This window comes from Cynocephalus volans, chromosome 1 (assembly GCF_027409185.1).
Source record: "Cynocephalus volans isolate mCynVol1 chromosome 1, mCynVol1.pri, whole genome shotgun sequence".
Lineage (NCBI taxonomy): Eukaryota > Metazoa > Chordata > Mammalia > Dermoptera > Cynocephalidae > Cynocephalus > Cynocephalus volans.
The window spans coordinates 50412773-50434675 of NC_084460.1; the positions used below are offsets into that span (position 1 = coordinate 50412773).

The 21903-nt window shown below is 39.8% G+C and overlaps 2 protein-coding genes across 2 annotated transcripts in view; one reads left to right on the top strand and one right to left on the bottom strand.

The window, feature by feature from the left end:
• RTF2 (replication termination factor 2) overlaps window positions 1-21903 on the top strand; it is a 47592-nt gene that overhangs the window by 12346 nt on the left and 13343 nt on the right. The gene's annotated exons all lie outside the window — the stretch shown is intronic.
• LOC134371411 (beta-1,3-galactosyl-O-glycosyl-glycoprotein beta-1,6-N-acetylglucosaminyltransferase 7) lies at window positions 7948-14375 on the bottom strand. Its single transcript, XM_063088284.1, has 3 exons — window positions 13406-14375; window positions 12133-12228; window positions 7948-8171 (listed from the first exon to the last, which is right to left on the bottom strand). The coding sequence occupies exons 1-3, from the start codon at window positions 14373-14375 to the stop codon at window positions 7948-7950; spliced, it is 1290 nt and encodes a 429-aa protein (XP_062944354.1).

The following is a 21903-nucleotide window of genomic DNA, read 5'->3' on the forward strand; positions in this document are numbered from 1 at the left end:
ACAGTGTTGTTGGTGAAGCCCAGAACATTTGTGTCTCTGGCCTTCTGCTAGCCCATGTAAAGCCCGGTATTTAGTTTAATGTCATGCATGCCAGCACCTCCGTTCTGTATTAGCTCTGCTTAAGTTTCTTTAGGCCCCTGTTGTATTGCTTCTCCCTGTTATGAACAGTTCTTTCGATCAACAGCTTTTACTGAACAACTGTTACGGGCCAGCCCTTGTCCTAAGCACTGTTCGGTGGGATATCATGGTGGGTAAGATCTATGAAGGTCCTTGCCTCATGAATCCCACATCCCAGTTGAGGAGGTAGACACTTAAATAAGTGAGCAAGGCAATATCAATTGTGACCAATGCCAGGAAGGAAACACACAAGATGATGTAACGGAGGGAGAGAGGCTACCTTAGTAGTGGTCGACAAAGGCCTCTCTGGAGGTTTGAGCTAAGACCTAAAGGGCACAAAGCCAGCTGTGCAAAGCTTGAGAAGCAGCCTCTTAGGCAGCAGGAACAGCATGTGCAAAAGCTCCAAAGTGACAGAGGACTTTGCTAGTTCAAGGCACAGAAAGTGTGGCCAGGGTGGAGGGCAGGAGAGGAGAAGTAGATGAGATTGAGTGGTCACATTGGGGCTTGAGGATTTTATTCCAAGAGCAGTGGAAAGCCAAAGGCAGCTTTAAGCCATCCGGGATGTACTTTAGTTTTAAAATGATCCCTCTGTAAAAGAAGCTAGGCCTGGAGGAGGACACACTGGATGATTCCATTTATATAAGGTTCAGAGACAAGCTGTTATGTGAGAAGCCAATTGGTGGTGAAGAAGTTAGTGGGGGGCATTTGAGTTGTTTCCAGATTGGGGTGACTATGAATAAAAGCTTCATAGAATTTGGAATCTGTCTCATTAAGCTTACTTTTAAGAAAAGAAATTCAAAGAGTGCATTTGGGCACTGATTTTTACTATTTAGTCATTTAGTTATTTATTACATCTCCTGTATTAAGATGATGGTATCAGTGTTCCAAGGAAAAATAAGACTTGGATGACATAGTCTCTTGTGCTCAAGCAGACTACATTCCTGCAGGATTCATAAGTTATATGAAATGTCATGTTCTACTTTGTTTTTTGATGCCAGGATGGTAAAGATGTTATTGGTGTTCAGGGCTAGGAACTTTCTTTTGTTTGTGCTGTTGAAAAATCTTTTTATGAAGGGGAGGCATTTGTTCTGGGCCTTGAAGGAAGAGCGTGGTTTTTGTCAACCATACTCTCCTGGAGACCGGCCTGATTGCTTGGGGGGGTGGGGGGGTGGGGCTACTTTGAGATGGTCCTCGGACAGGATGTTAAATATCTCTGCAAGACATCATCTAGTGAGGTAGTAACTTCCATTTTGGCTCTCCTGCAACTTTCTGCTTGCTTTGAGGATAAAGTCTCTGTTTGGTCCTAGTATGTTTTTAACACCTCTCTTAACACTTGCTAATAGCCTAAAAGAGAGTAGATCTTAAGCTCAGAGCTTTGACAGGTAGGATCTAGGGACAGTGTTTTGTCTTCTCTGTGTTTTTATGGTTACTTTATATTTATGGCAAAGGGTACTGTTACTATATTTATGATAGGAATATATAGTTAACTGTTAAAATAAATTTAAGTAGAAACAATGGGTAGATTTAAAGAAAAATACTAAAATATTGATAGTGCAGTTGGCAGGGGAATTCCTGAAGTTTGTGAAACACTGTCAGAAGTGATTGTGTGTGTTGTTGGGGGAGGGAAAGGGGTAGAAGAGGATCGGGTGTTGAGACGAGGAAGAGGAGCAGGAGGAAGAGTGGTGGCAGCAGCATTTGGGGCAGAAGTGGCCAAGGCAGCCTATAGAGATGGGGGCAGAAGGTGTCGTCAAGGTGCAGGTGGGCCATTAGGACTGTGGTGTGGGTACAGGAGTGGGGAGAGAAGCCAGAGACAAAAGTCTGACTGGATTGTGAAAACCTTCAAATGCCAGACTGGGAGCAGGCACAGTTGGGAGTGCAATAGGGAGCCAGCAGGAAGGGGCTTTGGGAACATAAATGTGTAGACCTATGTAGGCTGGGCAGGGAGAAAAGACTAAACAAGAACAGGAGCTTGACAGCAGGTATGAAATAGGATCCTCTGTAAGAAGCGTGAAGGGATGGGACTCCGCTGGAGTGGAATTCCTGCCAGCAAGAAGGGAGCTTTGCATATGCCCTATGTTCAAGTGTGCACGTGTTTTCACAAATAGTGTGCAGGGCATTAAGTGTTAGACACATTTGCAAGTACACACAAAGTCTCCTTGAAAGAATATACATAGAAGAAGATGGGAAATGAAGCTGTAATTTAGAACAGAAGTCAAATGACTTAAATCAGTGGTTCTAAAATCGCCTCGATAGTTTGTTAAATTCCCATTCACTGTCTCAGACCCACTAAGTAAAAATCTTCAGGATTGGTATAGAGCCCCTGGATTTCTAATTTTTACGAGTTTCCAAAATAATTCTAATGGGCAGCCACGTTTGGAGAACTCACTGATCTAAAGCAAAGTTTTTTTTCTTGTGCCCATCTCTTAGATTGGTGTGTGGCTGTCCTTTGCATTGGCTGGCCTAAAACCTCCATGCTAGTAACTGCACTGACACACGTCCCGCAAAACAGTACTGTGTGCAAAGAGCTTCACAGAGAAGTGGGTTTTGCTTCATGGAAATACACGTTACAGGGAAACTCTGAGGTCATGTTGTTGGTGCTTGGGAAATTTTACTGAAAGCTAGTAAACATTTGACAGTCTGTACCTGAGCACTTCAAGGAAAGGGAAGGAGGCAGGAGGAAAGAGGAACAGCTACGTCAGGGCTGCGCAAGGGGAAGCAGAGACCAGGTGATGACGAGGAACACTGGCTCCTCCCATTTCCTAACAAGGCTGCTGTGGCCATTGAAACCTCTGCAGTTAAGGCAGGTCACTGGCTGTAATTCAGGAATACCTCAGAGAGAACATTTTCTTAAAAACAAATCTGTTGCCTGAAGAACAAGACAACGAGCACTTTCCACTTATGTAATCTACACAAAAATGACTTTGCTTAGCTAAGTACTCTATGCATTAGCTTGCTAGGGCTGCTATAACATAGTACCACAAACCAGGGGACTTAGAAATATTTTGTCTCACAGTTCTGGAGACTAGAATTCTAAAGTCAAGGTGTTGGCAGGGTTGGTTTCTTCTGAGGGCTGTGAGGGAAGGATCCGTTCCAGGCCCCTCTCCGTGGCTTGTAGAAGGTCTTCCTCTTCCAATTGTTTTCCCTCTGTCATGTCTGTCTCAGTGTCCAAATTTCCCCTCACCAGTCATATTGGATTAGAACCCACCCTAATGACTAATCTTAACTAATTACATCTGCAACCCTATTTCCAAATAAGATTACATTCTGAGGTACTGGGGGTTAGGACTACAACATATGAATTTGCGGGGGGGGGGGCACCACTGAACCTGTAATACTGCACAGTTTAGAAATCACAGAGCATGGAGCAGTCAGAGCACACCTAGAGTGGAAATCATTCATTCATTATTTATCCACACACTCTTTCTTAGTCTGTTTTGTGCTGCTATAACAGGACACCTGAGACTGGATAACTTAGAAAGAATAGAAATTTATTTTATCACAGTTCTGGAGGCTAGAGAGTTCAAGAGCAAGGTGCTGGCATCTGGTGAGGGTCTTCCTGTTGTGTCATAACATACTGGAAAGCATCATATGGGCAAGAGACAGAGAGAGCAAGAGAGGGCCGAAATTGTCCTTCTTTAATGAACCCCCTCCTGTGATAATGACATCAATCCATTTATGAGGATGGTGCCCCCGTGACCCATACACCCCCCATTAGGCTTTGTCTCCCAGCACCGCTGCATTGGGGATCAACACATGAATTGGGGGACACATTCAGGCCATGGTACAACCAATACCAAGAGGATGTTATACATCAGTTTTGGCTCCCACACCGTTCTGACCTTGGAACTATCAATCTCTCTGGGCCTCAGATTCTAATACGTAAAATGAAGGAATTATAGCAGATTCTCAGATGCTTTTCTCATATTTTTATTTTATTTTTGTTTGTTTTGGCAGCTGCCTGGTACAGGGATTGCTTTCCTTTTAGACCCAAAATTCTAAACAATAACACTTTTAAATGAGAAAATAAATTAAGTGACGAGTTAGTATACTGCTATCAGGAATCAAACTCCAATTTCTAATTAAAAGTTTCTAAAGTTATACTAATTGTATTGATCAGGTTTGGCTAACTGCTATTAACAAACAATCCCCAAATTCCAGGGGCTAATACAGCAAGAGTTCCTGGTCAAGCAGCTCTCTTCAAGGGTAACTCAACGATTCAGGCTCCTGCTGTCTGGTAGCTCTGACACCTCTGGTCTGAGAAGTATTCCATCTTCGGTTGACTTGATGGGAAGGAGAAGGGAGCATCTGTTTTTAGGAGGATTTTATGGGCCAGGCCTGGAAGTGGCATTCATCACTTCCGCTCACATTCCACTGGCCAGAACACAGTATATGCCCAGGCCTAACTGCAAGGGAGCCTGGGAAATGTAGTCTGGCTGGATGCCCAGGAAGAAAAGGCCGACACTAGCCATTTCTGCCAAACTCTGCCAAAAGGAAGAGAATGGTACAGTTTCAGGAACTGCTGTATATTATGAAAATGTGAATGAAGGAAGATAAAGCCACAGTGTCAAAGTCCAGAACAGATGTTTTATTTTTTAGGTACTATCTGAAATTTAGAGAAACCAGTGTCATAAAAACAGCATCAGGAACTTCACCGGTATTTAGAGTATGCATTTTCTCTACTTTTCTGTCTGTAGCTTCACCAACATGTGGCTTTTCAGTTCACTAAGAGACTGAAGGGTTTGAAATAGCTTTGGTTCTGTGTTCTGAAACACGTGGTGTGCACTGTTGATTTCAGTAAAAAGGGTCCAAAGAGATGTAGTTGCTAGGTTTTTTTGTTTTTACTATAAACAAATCACTAGCCAAAAAATTAATTGTATTCCCCACTGTGTTCTTCACTTCTTGCAATAGGAAGAAACATATTGGAGTAATTATAGGTTGCAAAATAAATGGTGTGCTTGTTACTCAAAGTGTGATACATGGATCTGCAGTTCTGGCATTACCTGGGAGGTTGTTTTTTCGTTTCCTAAAAAATGCAGACTCTCAGGCCCCACCTCAGACCTGCCGAAATAGAATCTGCATTTTAGTAGAATCAGGTGATTTGTATGCACAGTAAAATTTGAAAAGTGCTGACATATATATTAGAAGTGTATGTGATCAATAGCATTTGGCTTGCTAGCTCTCTGGCTTCTTTATTTAGGCTTTGTAGATAGGTGAATGATGTGTGTAGATGTTTTAAAGTTGGAAGTAAAATAAAAAATGTATACTCATCCTGTTTTTTTGCATTCTATTTATGGAGGGGGTGGAGTAGAAAGGGGAAAAGTTAAGTAAAGGAATTGGGTATCTTTAGAAGTGATCAGCTAACTCTGATTTCCACCTTTGGCCTCCTTCAGATTATTTTAGCTTTCTGCCATCTTTATGGTCTTTGTGAATATTAAACCTCAAGGAATTGCATAAAATACAGCATAGGCAGCCTTAAACTTTTACATGTAAGAAAAATCTAATAGAAAAATTGAACAGTAAACTTTACATGTTAGCAAGAAGGTTCTGTTCCCGGAAAGCTAGAGAAATTATCTCAGGATCCCTATTTTTACATAACCTTGGCAATATTTGTCAGACAGTTTTTACAAGTGATTTAATTTTGTTCTTTTACTTTATAAGTGAACACGCTGAGAGTCTGATTCAGGATAGAGTGAACACCGTGTTGGTTCTGGTGCTGACGGAGGCTGCAGCTTTCCCTCGCCTCCCTGGCCTGCCACCGTCATGGCACTGCCTGCCTCTCGGTCTCCCTTTCCATCACTTCTCCGATTTTCTACTGAAGCCCAGTCTCATGCTGCTTCATTCTACCCTGCCTTTATGTTACCTTTATTGTTTTGATTTTATTGTGCTATTACTGAAGTGATTTGTTCAGGAAGCTTTGTCCATGATGGTGTTTGAGCCTGTTGGGGGCAGGTATGTGTTTGAATTTTCCCCTCTGTGTGTGGCGTAGTGTTGGCTTGGGCTCTGCAGCCAGGCTGCCTGCCTGGTCCAAGTCCTAGCTCCACCCTCCTCTAGCCACGTGCTCCTAGGAGGGTTCCATCATGGCCCTGTGCCTCAGTTTCTCATCTGTGAAAAGTGTCAGACATTATTCTGAGTGCTTCATTCAGATTAACACACTTGGTCCTCAACAGCCCTGGTGGGTAGATGTTCTTACCAGGCCTTCTTCATCCTTATGACTATACTGTGGATTGGCATTGAAATTAAAGGAGGACAGGCTTGTGTTTGAAGTAACTTGAAAACATAAACATTTAAGGTTTGCATTCAGTTGTTAGTAAGTTGTTGTAAAATACAGGGCACATAATTGTGGTAAATCTGAGCTTTCTGAACAACTAGTCAGAATGTAGCCAGTTAGTGACCAGGAGCACTGTATTTGCCTGTAAAAATGTACAGGAGAGCAGAGGTGTGCTGTCACAGGCCTCTGTGTTCTTTGACAGTCTTAACATTTTCAATGTGTGCTTTCCTTGGAATTAGATATCTGAGGGGAAGAAATGTTTGTTTAAACAAGACTTTAATATTCTGTGGTTCACTTAAATTTGATTTGTGGTGTCTGCCTTCAGAATCCCTTTTCTTTCTATTTAGCTTTGTGCTTCTCCAAGACTATTTCACTGACTTCAGTGGATCTTATTTCATTTCTAGGTGTGGGAAGCTCCAGCTCACTGAGGCGCTTGTACGAGGGTACTTCAAAAAATTTGTGGAAAAATAGAATTAAGTGATAATATGAATTTTCCATGAACTTTTTGAAGTTCCCTCATACTTTGCCTTGGAATTATATGTTTATTTCTTTAGTTTCCTGTCCTGTGGTTCCTACTTTTCCTTTTTTTTTAAAAAAAATTTGTTTTATGTTGTGCTATTTAATAGTTGTACATTTCAGTCTTGAACTCTTTTAGAGAAAGAGAGTATGTTTAAAGTTCTCATCAACATCAGCAACAACATAAAAGTCATGGACTTCATAAGGGAGGAGACCTGGGTCTGTGAATAGAGATAATGAAGACCATTCATGCCTTAGATTTGTGCTGTTCAGCATGGCGGCTCCTAGCCGCAGGTGCCTGTTTAAAGTTAATTAATTAATTAAAATGTTAAAAATTAAATAAGAATTAAGAGTCACTTCCTCACTCACACTAGCCACATTTCACTGTACACTAGCCCCCTGTGCTCTAGTGGTTGTGGCTAGTGTTGGGCAGGTCACATGTAGAGTACATCCATCACCACAGAAAGTACTGGTAGAGTATGTATCGGGACTGCAGAAACTTAGGGCAGCCTTTTTAAGACTGTGTTTTCCAGTACAGATTAATTTCATTTTACCCAAAGATGTGGACTATTCATTATTTTTCTAGGAATGGCAGAGCAAAGTTAAATTGTTCTCTGCCAACGAGGACTGTTTTAGCTAAGCATGTTTTCATTTTCAGTGGGAATTTGTTCTTTATTAGTATTTCATGCACAGTAGCATCCAGACCTTCAAAATAAGATATGGTGTTCTCTCTCCAGCTTGCATCTAAGCCTCTGGAGATTTTGGTTTTCAGCAGCTGTTTACTGACGCTGTTGACCTTCCAGCTGCTTATCTGTTTGTCACCATTGGCAGCTTGAGGTATTTTTTCTTGCACTATTTCTCTCCTAAAGTTATAAAAGTGGCCTATAATAGATAGTAAAGTCTTGTTAGCAGCATGTTTCTTAATTTATTTTAGGATTTATTTGTATCAAGCAGTCATTTTCCCATTCTTTCTGGTCTGGTTCAGTGTTCTCTTGTTTCAAATCAAGGAAACAGAGTGATGCCAGTAAGAAAGCAAACACTCTTTGTCAGTTCAGTTTCATATTAAAATGACTCTCCTGTCGAAAATGCCAGTGTGGCTCTACAGGAACTTCTGCCTGCCTGAGTACTTTGAGTCTGTGCCGCCTCTCTAAGCATGTAACCACGAGGGGGTCTGTTGAGGGCTCAAATTTGTTGGCAAACAAAGAAGGTGAATGAATGATCCATGGCAAGTCTCCCAGTCCATATACACAGGTATCTTGGACATAATGGCCTGCAAAAAGAAACACAAAACAGCTGCCTTTGTTTCCCCACCAGTTTATATTCACACAGAAACGTGGTGATTCTTCTAATGTCATCAGTAAGGCCTCTGCTTCTCAAGAGTTTACATCCCACAGCATTTCCATGATTGCATTCACAGGGGTTTTTATGTTGAGTTTTGAATTTATGATGGAAAGGTACATTCTTATTCCTTCTGTTAGTGATTTCTAACATGTTTGATGGCTAATTTGGGTGAATATTGTGGAATTTTAGCTAGTCACGGACACAAGGGAGATAAAATAGCACTCATTTGCCTGGTAAAATCTAATTTCCTTTTTTTTTTTTTTTTGTTGATAAAATCTAATTTCTGATAGAATCTAAGTTTCGTGAACTCTTCTTTCTTTATTTTTTCCCTTCTCTTATTTACTTATTGAAACATAATTGATTGTACATATCTGTGGGATACCACATTGAATATCAATAACCATGTGCATCATGAAGTTTTAAGTCATTTCCTTGGTTCATAAGAATGTTGGTGGTTTTAGTAAGTCAGTGCTCCTATCTTTTACTTGTTTTTCAGAGTGAGCATTTGATATAAATTTAAGTAATTATAATGGGAACTGTCCTGTATTTCCCATTGTAATTACCAGAGACGAACTCAGTGGCACTTTTTATGTGCCTGGCACTGTGTTTGGCTCTTTTTACTCTCTTTTAATCCTCACAACATAACTATGAAGTGGTTTCTGTCATCACCCACAGCTCACAAGTGAGGCAACAGATTTAGAGAAGTGAGACCTCAGCTTTTTGGGGGGAAAGTCCATCCCTTTTGGAGGCCTTGCTCTTTCTCTGCTCAGCTCCTTTCTGCTCTGTTTCTCCACAACAGCTCAGTGATCCTACTTCAAAAAATCCATCTTAAGGAAATATTAAGGAATATTATATTCTATAAATATAAATATTAATATATTAATATTTGCATGCCCCAAAAGTTCGGTGTTGTTGGTAAGACTGAAAAAAATCAGAAGGAACATTTCTCCTATTGAGCTGGTGTTTATCTACATAAAGGGCCTGTGGTGATGGTATAAGTGGCAGCTGTTATCACGACTAAAATTATTTTAACAGACAGACATCCTTGGTATAATGTGATAGAATCTCAATAGAGTTACATTTAGCCAGTTGAAAATTATAAATATGAAGAGAAGCAGTGTAAAAAACTTAGGACGTAAGTGAAAAACAAATCAGCCACACCTTGATTATAACTGTATAACTGTAATTTTTCAGAGTTGTGTTAATGCTGTTTGAGTGATTAAAACTAATCGAGCTCTTCATTGCTGGTAATAATGGGATAGCTGTCATTCTGCATTCAGAGTTAGGCTGTGACTCATCTGGTATTTGGTGGCAGGCAGCTGCACCTCATGTGAGACCCAGCTCTGCCACTTGCTGTACCTTTGAGAATGACTTCACTTTTCTGAACCAGGGGCTCCTCATCTGTAAAGGGGAACGCTAATAGTTACTACCTGAGAATGGTTGTGAGGCTTGCGTGCAGGCCCAGAGCCAGGACTCTGGGAGGCTTACCACCACCCCTGTGCCGGTGCTTGGCCTCAGTCAGGTGCTGACTAAATGCTGGCCACAAATGGCCATGTCACTGCTTTACCGTGAGAACACTTTGCACACTGAAGCTAGTGATGGTAAGAATTTCCTGAAGTATTTACTTTTAGGGAATGATGACTTTGTTAGGATTTACAGTAACTAGATTTTTTCAGACAGTATTGAAACATTCAGGTTGGCACTGTAAGAATTCTGAGTCATTATTATTGATAGCAACAACCCTTCGTGACTTCAACCCTGTGCACACCTGAGGGAATTGTGTTTTCAGGAAGAATTTGTGCCCCTTGCTTTTCTGAGGATTTATTTACCAGTCCTGACAACCCCAGTGTGTAATGACAAGGAGCACCTGCCTCGTAAAGAAAGGGCAAGGCCTGTTGTTCAACTGTCACATTCTTGCTCTGTGAATAGCCACCTAATGGAATCATATCTACCTTTTAAAAAATACCGCACTAGAAAATTATCCCAGCCCTTCTGACCTGGCACCTCACAGGAGGATGGCTGTGCACCTGGCAGCAGGAATTACTCGCCTTTGAACTATTCTGGTATTTGAGTTTACATCTTTTAGTTGTCTGCAATCTGTTTATTTTAGGTCAGTCTGATAGACAGCTGGGAAACTGGGCAAATCTAGTTTATTTTGCACATCTACTGTATTCAAATTCAAGGACCATACCCAAGTGCACTATTAAAATAGGTTATCGCATCTCAGTACAGTAGCTCCTGCCAGCGGTTAGGAAGCTGCTTGTCGACAAATGGCAGGGTCCAGATGTCCTTGAAGAGGCGCTGCTCTGCCATAGCCACCTTCAAATACAGTTTGCTCGAGTCTTCCTGCACTCTCTGTCCCTCATGACCTGCAGCCCCATATAAGATCCCCCTATTGTCCTTTCCATGAGCTTTCCCAGAGCATTTGCACATCTGTCTGCTGGACTCATTCACATTGTGCTGTGAATTGCTTGTCATTCAACTTGTTCTCCCCAAAACGGTCTGCTCCTCTCAAGCAGCTGTCTGCAAACTGTGGTTGGGGTGGATCAGGAGAGCTGGGCCTTCCATCTCTGCCCCCCAGAGTAGGCACAGGGCAGCTCCACAGGAGCCACATTCCAGCTTCTCACTCCATAGGTACTTCCCCCAAGACTGATGTATCTGAGAACACCTCTGCAGTTCTCCTCCAACGCTTTCACAAAAGCAGGGCACCTCTCTCCACTGTCCCACATCTTGTTTCGGTGTATTGCCCCAGTAACTAAAACCTCTGAGACACCAGACAAAGGGACAGAAGGAAAATATACTGTTCTCAGAGAGACTCTCATGGGGGCTAAGCAAAAGGACCTTCTTTCAGCAAGATCTACCTAAGAACCATCCAGTGAGGGCTCTGTGCCTCAGCTAAGTACCTTAAAATGAAGATTTCAGAACAAGAAGGTTGCCACAAGAATGCATATGAAAGCATTTATTTGAATCTAAAAATGAAATCATACTTTTTTGGAGAGAATGTCAGTCTCTGGTCTGATTGGCTTGACCATGAGGTCTGTCTTGGCCAGTTAAGTCTTATGGCAGAGTTTTCCAGAAACTGAATGAGCTAAATGAAGTCTGTAGCTCAAAGATTCTGATGAAAAATTATTCAAAACACATTACAGTTTTTAGTAGGTAGGTTAGAAAATACACCTTTGCAACAATTAAACCTAAATTAACACTTTTCCCTATTTCTTTTAGAGATCATACAAGCAAAATAAGAGTGAAGGCCATTGCTCTAGAGCAGGCAGGGCAGACGTTATCTATAAAGGGCCAGAGAGTAAATACCTTTGGCTTTGTGGGTGGATGGACTTTGTCGTAACTACTCAGTTGTGCCTTTCATTGTCATAAACAATATACCAAGTGAATGGGTGTGGCTGTGTTCCAGTAAAACTTTATTTATAAAAATAAACAGTAGTTTGCTAACCCCTGCTCTGGAGCATGTACCTGTGTTATTCAGTTTTATATTCTAATAGAGAGGCACAGAGCTCATATTTAACAAGTGTTTAAATTTGAATTCTAAGAGCAGGTAGAAAAAGCCAAATAGCTCATGTGTTTTTATTTTTAAACTTTGTAAGTTAACATCCTTGCTGTGTGTTCACTTTGTGAAAATTTATCAACCATCTGTGTTTGTATATATTTGGGGGGGGGGTCCACTGGCCAGTACGGACAACCTGTATGTTTATGATTTGTGCACTTTTCTATATGGATCTTATACTTAAATAAAAAGTTTTTAAAAATTGACAACTGTCCTAATTGGATCATCACTAATTCTGGATTACTTTAAACAGTCTTTTCCCACTGTCTCACTATAATTGAGACAGCAGTTGTATAGTTTTTGTAAAATCTGAAGGTGTTTTTGTTTTTACCTTTACACCCTTCATGAACTTTTCCTTCCTCATTTTTCCATTTAATGGCTCGAATGTTTCCTTCCCAGCCAGCATTTGGAGTGGCACCTGGAGCATCTAATGGGGAAAACAAAACCAGTACACAGTGTGGAAAAAAAAAAACAACAACAGTATACAGCTTCCCAATTCTTTCAGCAAAGGTTCTTCTGCTCTATCATTTCCATTTCTTTTAGATAAGGTAATTAATGAGAAAGAGAGGACAGTCCAACCTTGATTAAAATGTTTCATTTGTCACATCTGATAAAAGGCTATCACTTCTGAGGCTGGGTGGCTTGTACTACACTAGCAATAGCATTGGGTTGACCAGGGCCTTAAATCTCCATCTTTATATATATAGATTTCATTTTTCATCCCTGTCCCGCATCCCTTGTAACTCATTTGATGTTTGCTAAGTGCTCTTCTTGATTATGTTGGGGTTCTTTGGATTGTGTTTTCTCTTTAACAACCCTCTGATGTGATTTGAAAATAGAACTTGTAATGAAAATGAGAGAGTATAAAAATGTCCTAACCAATTTCTGCTGGATTCACTGTTTGTACTGTTGTCTGGACTGATAAACTTAGTTGTTCAAGTTTGAAGCCACGCTCCCTGTAGGAACCAATCAACCTTTTACAAAGGGAAAATACTTAAGTCCACTTAAAGAAGGGCATCGTATTTCCTCAGAAAACGAATCTGAAGTATCAGATTTGCCACAAAAACATTACTAGTTTTAAGATTTTCCATTCTTAAAGAGCACTTAGGGGCTGGCCCGTGGCTCACTCGGGAGAATGTGGTGCTGATAACACCAAGGCCATGGGTTCGGATCCCATATAGGGATGGCTGGTTTGCTCACTGGCTGAGCGTGGTGCTGACAACACCAAGTCAAGGGTTAAGATCCCCTTACCGGTCATCTTTTAAAAAAAAAAAAAAAAAAAAAAAGAGCTCTTAGCACAATGCCTGGCACTAATAGATACCTAGTACTATTTATCAAGTGAATGAAGAAATAAATAAAGATTTACGCTCAGAATTTTCAAAAGGCTGTATCTGGAGAGGGAACATGCTTCCTTTCAGCTAACTTCAGACCCCTAAAATCAAAGAACCTCCTGTACTCCCCAAGTGGAAGGTCTTACAAAATGTGGAACATTTACAGAGCCCTAGAAAAATAGCTGAATTGAAAGAATCCTCAATTAAGAATGAAACTTCTGCTGCTTTTGCTTCTGACCTGAACAGATATCTGTATTGTTGAATGGTTCTTACCTTTTAGTCGATTCAGGGTCACCCAGTAGTGTTGCTCTGGGCTGTGCATGTTTTTGCACCACTGAAGCATGTCTTTTGCCCGAATGTCAGTCAGTATGAACTCTACAAACTTTCTTGTAAGTACATAGTAAGCGCTTCCAGAATAAATTGTTAAGTTATGGGGTGGTTCATCTTTGAATCTTTTATTTGGAGATAAATAGCTATTTCCTTCCGGGCTGAATTCAGGATGACTTCCACTTGTCTTGGATTTAATGTTTGATGGTTGGATTACTCCAGGAGTGATATTTTTATCATTCCATTTGCTTCTGATGTAATATATGATTTCTTTGTTGGTTTTGATTGGAAAATCCTGTCCACAAAGATTAATGACGTAGTTCCATTGAAATTTGGAAAGAACTAGATCTTTCATGCAATTAATATCTGCCTGTAGTCTTGTAAAGTCAGCATAAGCCATCTTCTCTCTCTTTGATGAAATAAAAATGTTTTCAAAACAGTTAACCAGGGTTTGTACGGCAGTCTTATACTTCTTTGATACCTTTTCATCAACATGAATACAATAAACATTTTGAGGTACATAAATTGCTCTAAGAAGCTGCACAAACATGGCCAACTCCTTATGAACAGTTATAATATATGCCAAAGAGAAGTTGGCCTCTTCTGCAGACAGGGGTCTGGTTATGAAATGCAACCCCTGGGAAATCCTGGAGCAATTTCCTGGTGTATGTAAATGACCAAGTATTTCAGATCGATGAGGATTTTTACAAAATTTTGCAATTTGGGGGGCTGCCCCTTTCCCTTCAAATAGAGCTGAACAAAGTTCATCTGGATAAAAGCCACATTCTACTACTACTGGATAGGTGGGTTCCTCCTCTGGTTCCTCGGGAGTTGAATTCCTTAAATAGAGAAAAATGAAGATGCAAATAACTGTGCACACAAGAAGTCCAGATTTTGTGACTCGAAGCTGGCTCATGTTTTGAGCTCCAAGTGCATTCTTAGTACCATAGTTTGAAATTTTTTCCGTTGGGCTTCCTAAAAGAACAATGGATATAATTTTGGGTGTTGTTACTTTTGTCCGCCAACTTTACTGAAGTACACTAAATTACATGTGTTTAAAATAGGTAATTTGACCAGTTTTTAATGTATGTATACACTCGTGAAACCACCACCACAATCAAGATAACAAGGATTTCTCTCACCCTTGAAAGTTTTCTTATGCCCTTTTAAATCCATCCTTCTTTTCATCCCGGTCTCTGGGCAGTCGATGATATGCTTTCTGGCACTAAAGATTAGTCTGCATATTCTATAATTTTATGTTTTTATTTTTATTTTTTTGGCAGCTGGCTCACACAGAGATCAAACCCTGGATCTTGGTGTTAGTCAGCACTGCGCTCTAACCAACTGAGCTAACCGGCCGGCCCTGTATCCTATAGTTTTGCATAAATGGAAAAATGTAATCATACAGCATGTACCCTTTTTGCCTGTCTTTGTTCACTTGGGATAATGATGCTGAGGTTCATTCATGTCATTGCATTTATCACCAGTTTGTTGGGAGGTTTTTTGCATCCTATGGCCATGCACAATTTATTTATTCATTCATCTGTTGATGGGCATTTAAGTTGTTTCCTGTTTTTGGATTTTACAAAGATGCTGTAAGCATTTGTGTACAAGTCTTTGTATGGGCATGTTTTTGTTATTCTTGGGTAAATACTGAAGAGTAAAATGGCTGGTTCACATGTCAATGTATGTTTAACTCTTTTGGAAACTGCCACACTCTTTTCCAGAGTGACATGTGGGAGTTCCTGTATCACCATCAACACTTGATGTGGTCAGATGTTTTAATTTTAACCATTCTAATAAGTGTGTAGTGATAATTTCCTGTGGTCTTACTTTGCATTTCCCTGATGACTAATGATGTTGAGCATATTTGCATGTGTTACTGCCCTTATCCAGGCATAGACACTGTCCTGTCCTGCATTATTCAGAGTTCATTTTATTGTCATTACTTTATATTGTTGTGAGGCTAATCTTTTCAATAATAGGAAGTGACAAACTAAGAAATTTTGTGATTATAAACTTAAACTGAGGCTGGCCAGTTAGCTCAGTAGGTTAGAGCGTGGCCTGTACTGGCCAACCGCCAAAAAAAAAAAAAAAAAAAAAAAAAAACTTAAATCTGTTGAAATGAGTTTATAAATTGTTTTTAGGGAAAACTTCAGTGATTAAAACAAAATATCTTGTTGTACCAGCAGGGTCAACCACCAAAAGTATATAAATTTAAAAAAAAATCTTTAATGAAGTTATTTGATAATAACTGAGTTGCCTATCTTGAGCTCTACAGAAATACATGAATAGTTGTAGCAGTAGCAAAAACTGATCAAAAATGTTTTAATTAATTATAATTCTTCCCTTTGGAATTTAGGGAAGAAATTGATCAGGTAAAATGTCAAGCTTTATATTGTTAGGAATTTTTTTTTCTTCTTTATGAATCTTGACTCTCAGTTTCCTTAAAAAGTCACATCTTATTCCTATTTCCTGTTTTTAAAAACCTGTGTATCTTTCACTGGTGTTTTATCTCAGATTTTACATCGGTCTCTTGCCTTTCCGCATCATTGTTGTAAGTGCTATCTGGATAAAACATTGACCAGGCAGCATTTTAAGTTATACTTGTGTTCTTAAGCTTTGGGCCAATAAAAACTATAAATGTTAATTGTGGATTTTTAAAATGTTCTATTTATTTTCACTGTATAATTTTTTCCTACCCATCATGTCTGAATATGCTAGGTTACAGCATTTTACTCTGGTTGAGTAAATGTTTGCTGATTGCTCCAGACATCAAAAACCTTACAGCCTAATTTTAAAGACTTTTTTATAAATCATACAATACCTATCTTTATAAACATAAAACCATCTTTTTAATTTTCACTTATCATATCTGGTCTCTAAAGCAAACAAAACCTGTATCATCAAACAGAAACTGAATAGGAAGGAAATATCTTAAAATGAAATGAAAGTAAAGCTTTTTACTACTTCTCTTCAAAGAATTTTGATTAAAGGTAAACCATATACTATATAGTTTGTCACATCTCCTATATTATAGCTTGGTGTATAGGAAGGAGAATTTGGGATTTTTTTAGTTTGTTGTCTTGTTTTTTGTTTTTAAACTTATTGTCAGTTAATTGACTATTCTGTTCCTATCACAGAAGTAGTTAACCCCTCTTCACAGATAACACCCCATGTAAACTTAGCCCTGTGGCAGAGCTCAGGGGATTGGGTATTTTCAGTAGTTTACAGTAATTAAATGAAGATAAGTCCCAGGTGTAGGCCATCGTCTGTCAGGGTAATTCTGGGCTATGTGTTTTGTCCTCCCTTATATAGAGACAGGTACAAGAGGGGGTTCAGGGTTAACCTGTTGCCTTTCTGCCTGAGTTCTGTTAGCATAGCTTTCATGGTTGCCCAATGAAGTCTTCCTTCTGGCTCAGGTTCACTTTGAAATTTAGAATTAGATGCCTGCTAGAATGCCACATTGAGTGGGAACTGGGTCACCAGCAGCTCAGCTTCTTGTCATTCAACCCAAGCTGTTTAAAGCAGTCAGTCCAGGTCTTGTGAATGAAGTCTTTGGAGACCTCCCTGCTGTTGAATGTAAGCAGTTCTTGCTATTGCTTTAACATAACACCCAGTGGGTAATACAAACATTCCTGGAGGAGTAAACTCTCTAGGGCCTGGGGCCTGGCAGTTTTTCCTTTTAAAATAGTGGTGAGCTCCATTTTCAGTTTGGAAACATGTCCTGGCAATTCTTGGTGAGTTTTGGTGGTTGTTTTGTTTTTGTGTTGTGAAGTTAACTTTTTCAGCCATAAAGGAAGTGTATTTATTAAATACGTAACTTTCTATCACTAAGTTAATCTCCCAGAAATGTAGGTGGCACTTTGCAAGTGTGGGGAATATGCAGTTTGTATGAAAGTGCAGGCTTACTAACTTTTTTCCTCCACAAAGTTATATTTAAAATATATATTTATTTTAAAGGCTTTAGAAAGAGTGGCTGTTATCCTTGTGTATTGTGGAGCACATATGCAAGTTCTTTGTTCAGACCAGACCCATTTTCAACACGGCAGTATCCTGTTTTCTCGTGTATTGCTGAATCACACATGGTTTCTGAAATTTGGGGTGTGTGTATATGAGAGCATTTTAAAGCTTTTTCCATGTACTGTTTTTCCTTAAATTATCTTTCCTAGGTCTTATGTACTGTTAATAATCTTTTAGCCCCCCCATATCTGGATGGGCATCTTTAAAAGTGAACTTAAAATATTTTGCTATATAGTCTACAATATTATTGTTTTAGGGCATTATCACTAGTTTAAATAACCAGAATAAACAATTTATTTTAGTACCTAAAGAAAGATTTTCAGAGTTTCACTTAAAAAAAAAAAATAGTGGTGCTCATTATTGCATTTTCCTTATTGGGAACTTGATATTTAGCTTATGGGCTAAGGAAAGGGCTTTAAATCAGGGCCCCTGTTTTAGACTTACAGCCCCAGACTAGTACTTACAAGTTGGGCTGTCCTGGGCAAGTCATGGAACCTCCTCATAAGGGTGTATGATAGTACCTGCCTCATAGGGACATCCACCAGGTATGCAGGAGCAGACGGGCAATAGCTTCATGCTGAGCCCAGGCCTGAGGAGATGCTGAGCACCCACCAGCCCTGGCAGCTCATCCACGCCCAGCCCCCCAAGAGGTGCAGTCCCCAGACCAGGAATGTTGGGTGCTCTCCCCACTTACTACGTGCTTGTCCTAAAAGTCACTGTAGCCACAGCAAGAAAAACTTTGTGTCTGTTATCTTTTTCATCTCTAGGCTCAGAATGATGTCCAAAGCCCCCTAAAAGTTAGCACAGTGTTTTTGTGAGCTACTTGAGCTTATGATATTGGGCTGATTTTGAATTCAAAGGCTGTCCAACTGTTCAGTAAAGCAAGTGTCTTAATCACAACATGCTTATTTCTAAAATGCATGTGAATTTTTTAAAGCTATTTTGATGTGAAAATGAAAACTTCTTGTTAGGATATTCACTCAAAAAAACCACAACAAATATACCATTTTATTATTATTATTGGCACAAAATGAGAATGGAGGATATGGACATGGCCTTGAGGCTGACTTATTATTATCTCCCACGTTAGGAACTAACAAATGGTGGCATTTTTAATTTAAAAATCTAGTTGATCCCATACTGTAAAAATATTCCACTTTTATTGTCTTTGACTTAAACAAAAATGAGGACTGTTTTTTGAGAGGAAAATATGCTTGCAACATCTGCATTTTAAACATTATTGATATTGTTTCTATTTTAAAAGAGGCAAAGAAAAACATATTTTACTTCGAAAGTAAGACCTGTGTATCCTGTGCTATTCATTATCCCTGCATGGTTATGAGCCACTTACCAGGAGATGCTCCTCATACTCTGTGGAGTGGAAATCCTGATGCTGTCTGAGCCCAGCCTGGCCCTTCTCTTCCATCAGTTGCTCCTGCAGTGGCTCCAGCTTCAGGCACATGAACAGAGTTGCTGGGCAGGTTTTGTTGCCCTTGTGCCCCTGGAGAGTTTGATTCTTGTTGATTGAAAAATAGTTGCTGCTTTTGCTTCTCCGAGTATTTCTTCAGGACTGAATTGGCTCCTGAGAAAACACAATGTAACTACAGCAGAAAATATCTGGCTGGATGAAGGGCCACAGAGTAGTCCTTGTATTCTGAAAACTGCCAGATGAAATCTTGGCATTCATCAGTCAAATACTTTAAATGCTTTCAAAAACAGAAGGCAAAATTTAGTTATCTGATCCATTTTTCATTAAAGGGGTAAATAAAAGTCATTTAAAAATCTTGTTTCTTCCTTAATAGGAAAAACCCAGGCATTTCAGCCTAGCTCTCTGGAGCACATTACCTCAGGGACTCAGGTGAGCCCGTGCGCAACCTGCTGCTGTGCTCTTTAGCTCCACCACGGGAAGCGTGTGCCACGGCAGGGCAGGGGTGGAGTCTTACACCCTGCCTTCAGTAGACTTATTTTTTGCATTCTTCTCCACCTCTGGGTACTTTTCTTAATGTCCTTCCCTTTTCTGGTTTGAGAGGTTTTCTCACTTCCTGGTACTCTCTTTATATTTACTGTAGACAGATTAGTGAAGCCAAGAGACATAAATCACACGCCATAGAGACTTATCATCTTGTAGATATCTAGACACCAAGGCTGGATGTTTAGTCAGATGAGTACAGATTTTCTTCATCTACTCATGGGATGACTCTGAAACACATGCTGCTTTTTTGCAGAACAGATGTCACTGTTGCTATAGAAGGATTTCCTAACTGAGCAGATAGGATCTTAAGGGATTACAGCATCCATGCAGGATGAGACCCCGTATGTTTTATGTTTGTGTGCAGATGTTCAGAATCCATGAGTTGAAGTTCTAATGTCATCTAGCAAGAATCAGAAAAGGAAAGGTCCTTTTATGTATGGAAAGGCCACACTACCAGCTTGTGAAGTCTTGCTGCACTGTGGCCCCCTGTACCCTGAAAGCTTGTTTTAGAAATCTCCTGGGGTGTTACTGAACTGGCCCAGCAGGTCTGTTCTTACTGGCCTGTTCCTAGGTGTCTTAGTGCATTTCTGTTGCTTATGACAAAATACACAGAACTAGGTAATTAGTAAGAAAACAAAGTTTATTGCTTACAGTTTCGGAACTTGAGAAGTCCAAAGTCCAGGGAACACTTATAGTGAGGGCTTTCTTTGGTGGTGGCTTTACAGCAACACAGGAGTCTCATCTGGTAGAAAATGGAGGAGCAGAGAGAGAGAGAGACTCTCATGTGCTGTCCTTTTAAAGCCCTCAGAACTATGCTTCTGACCACCATTTTTAATCCATTCACTATGGCATGGTCCTACAACCTAATCATCTCTTCAAGGCCCCACCTTTCAATTACCGTGATAGGATTTTCCACCCTCTTAACAGTCACAGTGGGGACCAAGCTACTAATACATAAACTTGGGGGACACAATCCATATCACTAGGTTAAGAGGATTGGTGCTGGATTTCACCTGTCACCTTGCATTCTACACCTGGAAGGAGGAAGCTGTTCAAAGCCAAACAGCAGTGGAAGAATCACCTGAGGAAATGTGGAGAGCGTTGCCTGTGTAAAATGTCTTACTGCCATGGCTCTGGGGGAGATGCTAACACAGGAGAAAGCAAACACGCTGGAGGAGCTATTGCAATAAAAGGACAAAGGGTGAATAGGCTTTTTGTGTAAACTGTTTATACAGATTGATTGAAATAGAATTTTTAAAATTGGCCACCCTAATAAATAGACATATGGCATATACATATAATTACAAAAGAGGCAATATGAATGTAGCGGGGATTTTTGTGTTTCTTAGTTAAAGCCAAAAAGGAGCTATCTATCTTTGACATTCAGATTAGCATAATTTTTTTTTTTTTAATTTCTTCAGATTATATCCTGTGATGGGCATGCTCATATGTAGGGAATGTAAATTTCATGTAAGTTTTTGGGGGAACTGATTGGATTTAAAATTTTATTTTCTTTCATACTGGTTTGGAATATTAGGCTCTGTTCTCATTTATTCACTCATCAATTATTTACTGAGTGTCTGTTGTGGGTAGAGCCACAGGCTATCACCAAAGATAAAGACAAGATGCCTCCCTCTTATAGGGTACAGTATAATAGAGGAAACACACTGTTTTAGAAGTCAATACAGACATGCAAGCATACATTTGTCTGCTGTAAGCCACAAATACTGCAAAGGAAACAATTCTGTGATAGAGAATAACAGTGTGTCAGAAGTGGAATGCTGGGTCAAAGATGTATGCAGTCAGCTGTTGATTACAAATATTATTTGTAAAGACAAAGATTGGGAAACCCCTATTCCATTTGTTTAGTAATGTAAATAAACTTATGTAGTTATATTAGCATATTGCTCCTAATTCTACTGCTGTTTTCTCTTGGCACTTTCCTTACTGGCCATTTTATTCTATTTTTTTAGTACTTAAAAAAAAGTAACATCCAGAAGTCACATGAATATACAGTTACTAGTCTGCTTTTTCTTTTAATGTATAAGTACTTTCTACATTGTCAAAAACTCTAAAATAACTGTATACTCTTCCTCTTTAGGAATGTGTTATGATTTATTTAAACATATCCTCCATTTTTTGGACATCTAAGTTACAAGTGATAAAAGCAAACCAAATTTAAAATGTATTTACAATTTCAACTGTGCAGTAACAGTATTCAAAGAAAACCACAATTGCAAGAAAATGTGGGTGTTTTTTCCTGTTTGTGTTTCCTGTTTATGTTACTTTTATAATTGAAGAGAGGGTCAGTCCCTTGAGCTGGCTGTGCCCTTGCAGCAGCCCTGTCTCCCTCTCTGAAGTGGCCCTCTGCCTGTCAGTCCATGGAGAAGAGTCCCAGCCTGGTTACTGGCCTTGTGGATGAAAACCTGCTTCCTGCCTTGTCTCACTT

What these genes read in the sequence shown, in the direction of transcription:
- LOC134371411 (XM_063088284.1), bottom strand. Translation starts at nt 14,375, where the DNA reads ATGAGCCAGCTTCGAGTCACAAAATCTGGACTTCTTGTGTGCACAGTT. An exon ending in GACCCTGAATCGACTAAAAG is followed by an intron (nt 12,229 to 13,405) that starts GTAAGAACCATT and finishes TTTCCCCATTAG; the next exon opens with ATGCTCCAGGTGCCACTCCA. An exon ending in AGTTCATGAAGGGTGTAAAG is followed by an intron (nt 8,172 to 12,132) that starts GTAAAAACAAAA and finishes TTCTTTTTGCAG; the next exon opens with GCCATTATGTCCAAGATACC.